The sequence below is a fragment of the Callionymus lyra genome, chromosome 18 (assembly GCF_982586985.1).
Source record: "Callionymus lyra chromosome 18, fCalLyr1.hap1.1, whole genome shotgun sequence".
NCBI lineage: Eukaryota > Metazoa > Chordata > Actinopteri > Syngnathiformes > Callionymidae > Callionymus > Callionymus lyra.
In genome coordinates this window covers 13,056,031-13,067,793 of record NC_141835.1, presented here as the reverse complement: position 1 = coordinate 13,067,793, position 11,763 = coordinate 13,056,031, and the positions used below count along the sequence as shown (strand labels likewise).

At 35.4% G+C, this 11,763-nt stretch overlaps 1 protein-coding gene across 1 annotated transcript; it reads right to left on the bottom strand.

Moving 5' to 3' along the window:
- Positions 1-401: 401 nt before the first annotated feature.
- nkx2-9 (NK2 homeobox 9) lies at positions 402-1,319 on the bottom strand. The gene is made up of 2 exons (XM_087780107.1): positions 1,202-1,319; positions 402-1,132 (listed from the first exon to the last, which is right to left on the bottom strand). Exons 1-2 carry the CDS (start codon positions 1,317-1,319, stop codon positions 591-593), a joined length of 660 nt encoding a protein of 219 aa, XP_087636233.1. The 3' UTR covers positions 402-590.
- Positions 1,320-11,763: the final 10,444 nt, after the last annotated feature.

The following is an 11,763-nucleotide window of genomic DNA, read 5'->3' as shown; positions in this document are numbered from 1 at the left end:
CCGTTATTCATGCCGAGGGGGAAAAAAGGGGGAAATCTGGAAAATAAAGAGGAAATTTACTTTCAAATTAAGATTAAAAAATATGTGATAAATGTCTTGAATTGAAGGCTTGAACTCAGAACTTTGAGGAAGAAAAAGAAAATCCTAAATTTTAGGATTTTTGGGGGGAAATTACGATTTAAAAAAAAAAGATCTTTAAACATTTACATCAAGGTTTTATTCTCCAATTGAAAACCTTTAAAATATCGATTTAAACCCATATTAAGAGTAGAACGAAAGTTAAGAACATTTAGAGGAAAATTCAAAAGATTTAAGGCGATAAAAGATTCTAAATTTGGGATTAAAAGTGAGAAATGTAACATTTTCCACGGCAGGAATGGACTTGAGGATTATTTAAAAAAATGTATTTACACATATTTATGTTGACAAACATCCCATAATAAAACAAACTGGAATTCACAGAAATAAAAAAATATATGTGCAAAATATTTCACGTTTAAGTTGCTTTTAAAGAAATAAGTAAATATTCGCAGAAAGTTCAAGTGAGTTTGTGCTTTTTTTTTTTCGACGAGAGTTTTATCAGAAGTTCTTCATTTGAAGGCGTGGAAGTGGACCGGGTCGCTCCAAAGGTCCGTCCAGGCCAGCCTGGAGGCCGCGGGGTTCTGAAAGTGCTGGTACCGGGCGTGGAGGGACACCTGCGCCGGGTGCTGGAGCGACGGGTAGACGAACTGGAACGGAACCGGCGGATGTCGCGACGTTTTCTCCGCGTCGAGAGCGTGGAAAGGTTTCCCGTCCCGCACCAGGATCGGAACCACGACCCTGCGCAGCATTGGAGGAGGATGCTGAAGGTCCAGATCCTGCAGGAGCGCGCCGTCCGCGCGGCCTCGCTTCATCTTGTACCGATGGTTCTGGAACCAGATCTTGACTTGGGTCGGGGTGAGGCTGAGGATCCGCGCCAGGTGCTCCCTCTCGGGCCCGGACAGGTACCGCTGCTGGCGGAACCGCCTCTCCAGCTCCAGGGTCTGCGCTTTGGAGAACAGAACCCTCCGCTTCTTGTTCTTCTTCTCCGGGTCCAAGGAGGTCTCGTCCATCTTGGTGGAGTCTGGAGAAGGTTCCGAACCTTCGTCTGACGCTGCGACAAGAGGAACCTTTTAGAAAACGAGCGCGTGCACGTGTCTCGAGAGGTGCGGATGATACTCACATAAACTGCGCTCGCAGTCCGTCCAGGGGGAGTAGCTGGAGGAGTACCCGGAGGACTCCTGCTCCGGGAGGTCCAGGATACTCCTGACGGAGAAGCTGAACTTGGATGAAGAGGACATTCTGGAGCCAAGAAGGAAGAACCCGCGGATGAATCCCTGTCGCTCTTGACGCACCGCAGTGTTTACGCAAACATGAGGCGCAAACACAGCGGCGCCTCCTCCTTTATAAAGACCCCCCCACACCCCCCTCCATCCCTCCCCGTCACCCGGACCCTCCGCACCTGAAAGACTGGAGTGTCGTCCAATGGCGGCTCGTGGAGGAAGAGCAGCGGCACAATGAGCGAAGGAAACGCTCGTCATCATTACAGATTCGTCTCGTATCGTCCAATAATGGCGATTGTTGTTGGAGCTGAATCACGTCTTGGGTGGCGGGTGACAACACTGACCCCCTCCACACACACACACCCCCTTCACGTCAGCGGACCCCCCCGCTCTCACCCAACACCCCAATATTTACATACAAAGTGATCAATTAGTGACGAGTTAGTTTAACTAATGCGTCAATTAAAGACGCGTTTATTGTCGAGGGAGTCACGTGACGTCACAGCGAGCCGCTATGTTATGAGAGTGTTTGACAACAAGTGTGAGGTGATTTGTGTGTGTGTGTGTGTGTGTGTGCGTGTTTACACTTTGTAACCGATAACATGGTCAATATCTAAACAAGTCTGCATCACGTGATGCGTTCGATAAAAAACTAGATCCACAACTCAAAACACACACTTCAATGCGCGCGCGCGTGTGTGTGTGTGTGTCAAGTACTTAACACAAGAGCATCCTCACAGAGATACAAACATGAACACACAGTTGTCGTTAATCTCGAGCAAACACACAAATACAACGATACAAGATAAAGTCAAACATAAGATACAAAAACTACTTTTTTATCTTAACAAACCACGCACTTTAGAGGAAGAAGATACACAAATACACACGTACACAACGATATTTTCACGCCACCTGTGCCTCATAAATACACAATTTGCTGTACCAACAAAAGCCAACACAAAAAACACAACAGTGTGAAACAAAAATGACGGTTAAATACGAATTTTTAACTTCCTTTAAAAAAAAGTAACATTTAGCATTCAGATAAAATACACGATCAATAAACGACAATAAAGAGTCGAATCTACAACATACACTTTTAACAACTATTATTTATTTATTAACTATATAAAAAATAACGAAAATAACGATAGTTTATGCGACGAATAAAGTTAAACTTGATCTACATGTAGAACATCCTGGTTCGTTTGAACGAAACATGTTATAATACACGAGAATAAATGAAAATGTCATTTTATATTGTTTTTATTCAAAATATTGTTTATTATGAATAAGAAAAAAAAATGGATCAAATATTTCCAACAAAATATAGAATTATGTTTAACTCTTTTTTTAGTCATTTTATTTTCGTTAAATAACGTGTTATTTTTTTTATTAATAATCCAAAATTATTTCGCTCAAAAGCAAACGTCTCAAACAAGCTGGTTTCAGGTGTTTAGACACCGGTGACCCGTCAGTCACCCACTAACTAGTAATGAATATGATAGTATTGGATGAAGACCCGTCAGTCACCCACTAACTAGTAATGAATATGATAGTATTGGATGAAGAAGCATCACCCACTAACTAGTAATGAATATGATAGTATTGGATGAAGAAGCGTCATCACCCACTAACTAGTAATGAATATGATAGTATTGGATGAAGAAGCGTCATCACCCACTAACTAGTAATGAATATGATAGTATTGGATGAAGAAGCATTATCACCCACTAACTAGTAATGAATATGATAGTATTGGATGAAGAAGCATCACCCACTAACTAGTAATGAATATGATAGTATTGGATGAAGAAGCATCACCCACTAACTAGTAATGAATATGATAGTATTGGATGAAGAAGCATCACCCACTAACTAGTAATGAATATGATAGTATTGGATGAAGAAGCGTCACCCACTAACTAGTAATGAATATGATAGTATTGGATGAAGAAGCATCACCCACTAACTAGTAATGAATATGATAGTATTGGATGAAGAAGCGTCATCACCCACTAACTAGTAATGAATATGATAGTATTGGATGAAGAAGCGTCATCACCCACTAACTAGTAATGAATATGATAGTATTGGATGAAGAAGCGTCATCACCCACTAACTAGTAATGAATATGATAGCATTGGATGAAGAAGCAGCACCCACTAACTAGTAATGAATATGATAGTATTGGATGAAGAAGCATCATCACCCACTAACTAGTAATGAATATGATAGTGGGTGACTGACGGGTCTTCATCCAGTACTAACTAGTAATGAATATGATAGTACTGGGTGAAGAAGCATCAGCTCCTCCTCATGCGCGTGCACATATAAAACGCATTAAACGCGCCCCCGTATGTGTGGGCTGTGGAGCTCCTGGTCCACGGATCCAGACCCGCATCCCCACTTGAGTCCGGGCGGAGGAGTCGGACCCGCCTCGTCCTGGGTGGTCGGACCAGGGGGACACGCCGGGCCGAGGAGGGGGTTCAGACCCGTTGGAAGCATTTGTTCCAGTCAAGATTTTGCATTTGTTCAGCGGCGCAATATAATGGCTGATTGACGCCGCGACACAAAGAGCTTTAACTCCGCAGGATAAATCCGAGCTGGTTCCGTGTTGTCATGGCTCTGAATGGACCACGTCATGTGGCACAACCTGGACTGACACCAGCGACACATACCGCGATGAGTCGATATCGATATCGCGTTAACGCGTCAACTTTCCCCTGACGGCGAGATTGACAAACATGGGATTACAGCATGACATAAATTACATTTTATAACATGCTATAACATTTGATTTTATGTCAAGTTATAGCATTTGACATTTTATTGCATGATATCTATAGCACGTTATTTTATGTCATGATATATAGCATGTTATTTTATGTCTTACTATTTTATTTCATGCTATATAGCATGTTATTTTATGTCATGCCATATAGCATGTTATTTTATGTCTTTTGCTATTTTATGTCATGCTATATAGCATGTTATTTTATGTCTTACTATTTTATGTCATGCTATATAGCATGTTATTTTATGTCTTGCTATTTTATGTCATGCTATATAGCATGTTCATTTTATGTCATGCTATATATCATGTTATTTTATGTCATGGTATATAGCATGCCATTTTATTTCATGCTATATAGCATGTTAATTTTATGTCATGCTATATAGCATGTTATTTTATGTCATGGTATATAGCATGCTATTTTATGTCATGCTATAACTTGACATTTTATTTCACATTTCATGTCACATTATAAGGTGACATTTAATATCATGCTATAGTATGTTATTTTATGTCATGCTATAGCCTTATATTTTATGTCATGCTATAACATGTTATTTTATAGCATGATATTTATAACATGGTATTTTATGTCATGCTATAGCAAGACAAAAATATGACATAAAATGTCACATAGCACGACATTAAATAACATGACATAGCATGACAAAAAATAACATGACATAGCATGACATAAAAGGCCCCCTAATAGCGTGAAATAAAATAACGTACTATAGCATGACATAAAATAACATGTTATAGCATGACATAAAATAATATGCTATAGCATGACATAAAATAACATGCTATAGCATGACATAAAATAACATGTTATAGCATGACATAAAATAACATGCTATAGCATGACATAAAATAACATGCTATAGCATGACATACAATTTCACCTTATAGCATGACATAAAATAACATGTTATAGCATGATATAAAATGTCATGCTATAACATGTTTAGCTATATGAAGGTGTTGGAAGAGTCCACATATCGAGGTGGTTCGTCCACAATGAGCCTCTAATCTATTTAAAACCCAGAGACTCTTCACTCCAGAGACCAAATATTGACTCACATCTCAGCTCAGAGCAGCTCTCGACTCAAGAGGTTCTTCTCTGAGGCGACAAGACGTTCAAACCACCTCAGACTTACTGAACACAGCAGCTCTGTTGACTCAAATATTAAACCATTAAAAATGATGTTTTTACCGACATATCCTCAAGTTCTGTTTATTAATTATATTACATTTATACAAAACACATGGATCATCAGAAATTTTTGTACTTTAACGATCATTTAAAAAATATATAAATGTCAACGTTAAGGAAAAAGTACTTTTTAACTGATCAACGAATTGTTATATTTCTTTTTACTGAAAATAAATTTAATAAATATCATTTGGTAGAGCACACGTATTGGTGCCTAAAACGAAAATATTTTAATAATACTTTTGCAGGAGAAACTCTTGAGTTTAATTACTCCAAAAATATTTTATATAATAATGATGATAATAATCATTAAATCAAAATTAAGCTCTAAATAGGTCAAGGAGTTAATAATAAAACACAAATTATATTCCCTTTTTGACTATTTCAAATGCTTAAAAAGTTTTTTATTTAGAAAATAAAAGAAAATATTGCGTGAAATAAAAACTACTTTCTGCGTTTGATTGATTCAATTTTGTTGTATTAAATAATGGAAAGTATCAATAAAGTTTTACTGCTGCTATTATAAGTTATTTTAGAATATTTAACATCTAGTTTTACTGAGACAAAGGTTTGATTAATTCCATATAAACTAAATGTTTTTTAAAAAGATAAATCTGTATCTAAACTAAAGTATAATGTAAACTATATATAAATAAACAAAGAAAGTTTGTTCAGGGAAGTCAAAAGTTAACAAGCGCTGGGATTAAATCCAAACAAATGAAAAGTATGTCCAGATTACAGCTCGCCGTTGCATTGTGGGAGCGTCGTGGTCCAGACAAGAGTCGGCGGCGTCTTCACGCGACCGGACGCCGCTGCACCTGTCGCCCTCGTCTCCCCTCGTGTACAAACCATTAGCATGTCAGTGTGTCGGGGGGTCGCTGGTGTGTCGGGGGGTCTGAGCCGGACCCTCCTGCAGCTGTGAGAGGTTTGTTTACTCCCTGCTTCAGCGGACAAAACCCAGAGTGTGTGTCCAAGAGCTTTTCCTCCAGAGAAACTCTCTGAGCGAGAAGCAAATAAACCTTCAGCGTCGTCGGCGAAGATGAGTTTGTGGAGCAGATCAGGGACGTGATGGGATCAGGAACATAATAGTTAGAGTTAACCATCGTTTAACCAAACACTTGACAAGAGGGTTTGAAAGTGTTTCCAGATTGAAAGTGTTTCAATATTGTGTGCAGGTTGAATCTACTGAGCCTATAACAACATTTAAAAACACACATGATGTCACTGAAACGAAACAACTGTTATAAAAACACTAAAACAAGTTTCACTGTTATTATGAATCTTAAACTCCTTGTTTTAGTACTTTTTAAAATCAACAATATCAACAGATTTCTGTCTATGACGTCGTGCATAGAACTAGCCTGTTATATAGTTATTTATATCTTAAACAAAACTACATTAATATGCTGTTAAATTATACTTCTGATACAATACCATGTATTTTTTGTAATATAGTTATTTATATCTTAAACAAAACTACATTAATATGCTGTTAAAAGAAGACTTTTGATACAATACCATGTATTTTTTGTAATATAGTTATTTAAATCTTAAACAAAACTACATTAAGACGCTGTTAAAAGAAGACTTTTGATACAATACCATGTATTTTTTGTAATATAGTTATTTATAACTTAAACAAAACTACATTAATATGCTGTTAAATTAGACTTTTGATACAATACCATGTATTTTTTGTAATACAGTTATTTATAACTTTAAAAAAAACTACATTAATATGCTGGTAAAAGAAGACTTTTGATACAATACAATGTATTTTCTTTATAATAAAAGTAACATTTTTGACAATAATGTGAAGAGAAGTAAGTGTTTAACTGAATGCTACACTTGCTAGTTTAGCTAGTTAAGTCATACAAAGTATTAGTGTGTAATGAAGTCGCTCTAAAATGAAATGTATTTACTATTAACACGACACTCTTGATACTGTACCATAATTATTTTCTATATAGTAAAATTATAATTTTGGACTTCAATCATAATGTGAAGTAAAGCAAGTTTCGAATAAAATGTTATAGGTTAGGTTAGCTAGTAAGACTAACTGCCATTTGTTTTTTTATTCACAATATAAAAGTACAAAACCATATTTCTACCTAAATGTTTTAAACTCAATACTATTTAGTTTTTGTTTGTTAGCTTAGCTCGTAAAGTCATCGGTAGAATTATATTCTCTCAGAATTTAAATTATTTTTGTCCAATTACATTAACTTTCTTATTTACGTATTTTCTTTATAAAAGGTACAATTTTGTATTTCAACTATATTAAGTGAATACATTTTTTTTAACTGAATGCTATACTTGCTAGCCTAGCTGATGAAGTTGTACATAGAGTTGAAATATTCTCTCAAACCTTTAATTATTTAACCAAAATTTAATCAACTTCGTTATTTAAGTTATATATTATTTTAGAAAAACAACGTGATATCAAACATACAAGGTCGATTTCAACTGTAATGTAAAGTGAAGCTAGTTTGAATGGTATAGGCCTGTTAGCTTAGCTCGTAAAGTCAAAACAGAAGTTTGCTTTAAAATAGTCACTTAAAAATGTAAGATTATTAATCAATATTACATTAATTTTCTAATAAAATGTTACTTTTGATATGTATATGTAACATTTTTTTTCCTTATAATTAAAGTACAATTTCAGTTAGTTTTAAATCGAATGCTACAATTGATAGCTTAGCTAGTGAAGTCTTTACTAAGTAAATAAGTAATTTTTATTTGTATAGCACTTTTCGAGACCAGGGTCACAAAGCGCTTAAACAATCAAAACAATATTCAATAAAGTATATACTTTAAAGGTCAAGAGCCACTTTTATAGTAAAACAAAATTTACATTAACTTCCATTAAAACTACAGCCTTGAAACAATAAAACATGGATTTTCTAATACTGAATAATATACTCGCTAGCTTAGCTAGTGAAGTTGTACATAGAATTAGACTGAACTTTAATTCTTTAAAAATGTATCGTCTTTACACAAGTCTGTCGGTAACAAGTAGTATCTTTCTATATTATGAGTGTTACTATCTAAACTACACAATTAAAAAAGACAAACTATTATTTCTAACGTCAATTGAGGAAACTTACGCCAAGAAACGATCTTAAACGAATTATTCTGTACGATTAAAAATGTCACTTTGTAAAATATAAAAAATAAAAGCATAGGTGAGTGTTTTTTAGTCGAGTTAATAAATAAGTATAAGTATATAAATAAGATAAAAAATAAAATAAATAAGTATATAATAAGTAAAAATGTAAACTTTTTGTGTCTGACCGTGATCTGTGGACGAGCCTTCTTCATGTGCGGTGCTCGACTGCCCCCTGCTGGATGACATCTGACATGAACAATTAAAAACTAATTTTGTTTAAATAAATACATAAAAGAAAAGTACGACACAAACAAAAACACGAGTGTAAATAGTGATTTCTCAGTTGACCTCGGTAGAGTTAGTTAACACCGGTCACTTGTGACGTTGACAAAAGTGCAGTTGCCGTGAATCACCGCCGGATGGCGCCACAGTCTACGCAAACAACGAGGTTGGCGCTGGTCGCCGGGTTCCCGCAGTGATCCAGAACAGCTCGTAAATAAAATAAAAAGACATCGAGTCCACATTGAAACCAGCAGCAGCCAAATGTTTCACTTGTGCGCGCGTGATGTTGTCATCCGGGGTCTTTCTGTGCCAAAGCTCGCACCACATTACGCACCGTTTTCTCCTTTCACCTGCACGTTAGCACTTCATTTCAAAAGCTGCCAATTTAAAAATTATTATTTTTTATATTTTTCTTCTCTTTCTCAAGACCCGAGCTGCACTCCTGTCGGCTCGTGACGTCAGCTGGCGCGCGCACTAACCACTTTAATAGCGCAGGAAATTTCATGTCATTTCTTCTATACGAGCAGGTATGAGTCATTTATTAAGTTAATATATTAAGTAATATATTAAGTAATATATGAGCAGGTATGAGTCACCCGGAGGATCACCCGGAGGATCAGGGCGGTGTGGTCTGCGTCAACACCCCATTTGCACGCTTTTTTTTTAGCACAAAGAAGGCGCAGTAAAGCGCCATCTTTCGGGGGGACCCAGAGGCTCCAGACTCGGGGGCCAAATGACATATGAATCCTAACCAGACGAACACATGTCAAAGTGACGTATGACTAGACGTGTCGTAAATATGGCTTCTTTTTTTTTTCTTTTTTTATATCTTCTGGGCGCACGCGTGTCCCCCTCTCTCGCCGCTGAAGCCCCGGCCGTGGCCCCTGGAACACGACTCGTTAACCCACGTTCGTCCTCATTAAGGAGCCACTAAAGTCCACGAGAAAAGTGCGAACTGCACCGAGAGTTAATGGTGTCAACGACACTTGGACCCGAGAGGTTAGAGTCACGAGGGTGGGGACGATTATTAACCAACCCCAGAAAAAACACAATTTTTTTTACCTTTTTTTAATGATAAAATATCCTAAAATCCACCGTTTTATTTTTGTGCCAGTTGAAAAACTGATACCGTAATATATATAGTAAATATTAGCTATTGATTGTCATTTTAAAATAGTAAGTACTTTGTGAACGTGTTATATATACTGTTTATTGTACGTTTAGATTATTTTTGTTAATTAAAAAGGGGCAAAAATATCCTAAAAACTTTAATTTATGTGCGAGATGAATTAATTGAAAACCAGTTATATCTAATATCATGATTAATATCGTCTTTATTTGTAACTTTTTCAAGAATTTCAAACCTTTTCCCAGCAGCTGTTAGTAACTACGGTATATTGGTTGACATTTCTAAACGTGTATGTCTTATATATACATTATATGGTACGTTTATATTCTTTTTTTTGTTTGGTTTAAAAAAGGCAAAAAGTCTTATAAAATCCATGAGTACCGTTTTATTTTTGCGCCAGAGAATTCATTTAAAACACCGTGTTCTCAAATATCATGATATATATGGTTAATATTTGTAATTTATGTTAAACCTACGAAACTATTTCCGTCAGTGGTCGTTGAGCTATTGATGGTCATTTCTGGAACCGGAAGTGCGTCATGTACGTGTTTTATATATACAGTATATTTTTTAATTAAAAAGAGGAACAATTGTTCTAAAATACATGATAACCGGTTTATTTTTGTGCCAAAATATTGTTGCGAAGTCTTTCTATCAAATATCTATATATATAGTAAATATTCTGGATTTATGTTGAGGTTTCAAACCATCTTCACAGATGATCGTTAACTATTGATCGCTATTGCTAATACAGGAAGTGTTCACGTGTTTTACGTACATATTGAACATTTAGATATTTTTATTAATATTTTTTTAAAAATACGTCCTTAAGTATTAACGTCGCTTTGACTTTATTTATTGAAAATAAGAACAATTAATTATAGGTTTCTATTTTTTTTAAATTATAATCGCCGTAGAAGTGACGTCAGAAAAAATCGATTTCTGCAGGAAAAACAACTTTTCCTTTTAACTTTTTATGACAGTTTTGTGAAGTTGAAACCAAATAAAACATGTATATATACAGTAGATGCTTCATGTTTATGTATGAAAGTAACAGTTTCTACTCTTTATCGAGACTATTTTATCAAGATTAACAGAGTTATCCTCGACAGTAAACTCTATAAGGTCACGTTATTTCAAACTTGCGTCGCTATATTCATAACACAGCGAGTGTGTGTCTGCGTGTGTGTGTGTCTGCGTGTGTGTGTGTGTGTGTGTGTGTGTCTGCTTGTGTGTGTGTGTGTGCAGACGACAGGCCTCTAAATCACTGCACGAACACAAAGTCAAACGTGTAAAGTTTCACTCTGCATCAACACTAAATAATATTTCGTGGAAAAAAAAGCAAAGAAAATCCATCCAGTCTCACGACAAAGATAAACGACATGTTAATAAACGACAGGAGGGAAAATAATGTTAAATATTATTTGGCTAAACTTGAAGACCTGTTCGTTTAAAAAAAAAAAATAGTGTTTGATCATTTTAACATCGACGCGTTGTCACTTCTTTAAAGAGTACCTTATATTTTGTAGATAAGTCTGAAAATTTTATCAATCTATAGTTTGAAAAATAACATGCATTACAGTGACGTTTCAATTGAATCATTTATGATGGCGTTAAAACAAATTAATGAATTAATTAAACCTTAATAAATATTGACGACAGGCGTCAATGTTACAAACTGTTTTATTGCTAAAATTAAAGAATTGTGAAAAAGGTTTTCTTTAAAATACATAAATTAATAAACATAAGTTTGTATTATATATTTATCTTGCAAAACGTGTTTAAATGTGTCAAATTGCAGACATTACGTTTTGTTTACCGATTTGTATTCGGTCAAAAGGCAAATATTATCATTTATTTTAATAGATATTAATAGATAGATATTAATATTTAATAGATATTTATTGACATTATTTGCGCATCAGA

What these genes read in the sequence shown, in the direction of transcription:
- nkx2-9 (XM_087780107.1), bottom strand. Translation starts at nt 1,319, where the DNA reads ATGTCCTCTTCATCCAAGTTCAGCTTCTCCGTCAGGAGTATCCTGGAC. An exon ending in GGACTGCGAGCGCAGTTTAT is followed by an intron (nt 1,133 to 1,201) that starts GTGAGTATCATC and finishes CTCTTGTCGCAG; the next exon opens with CGTCAGACGAAGGTTCGGAA.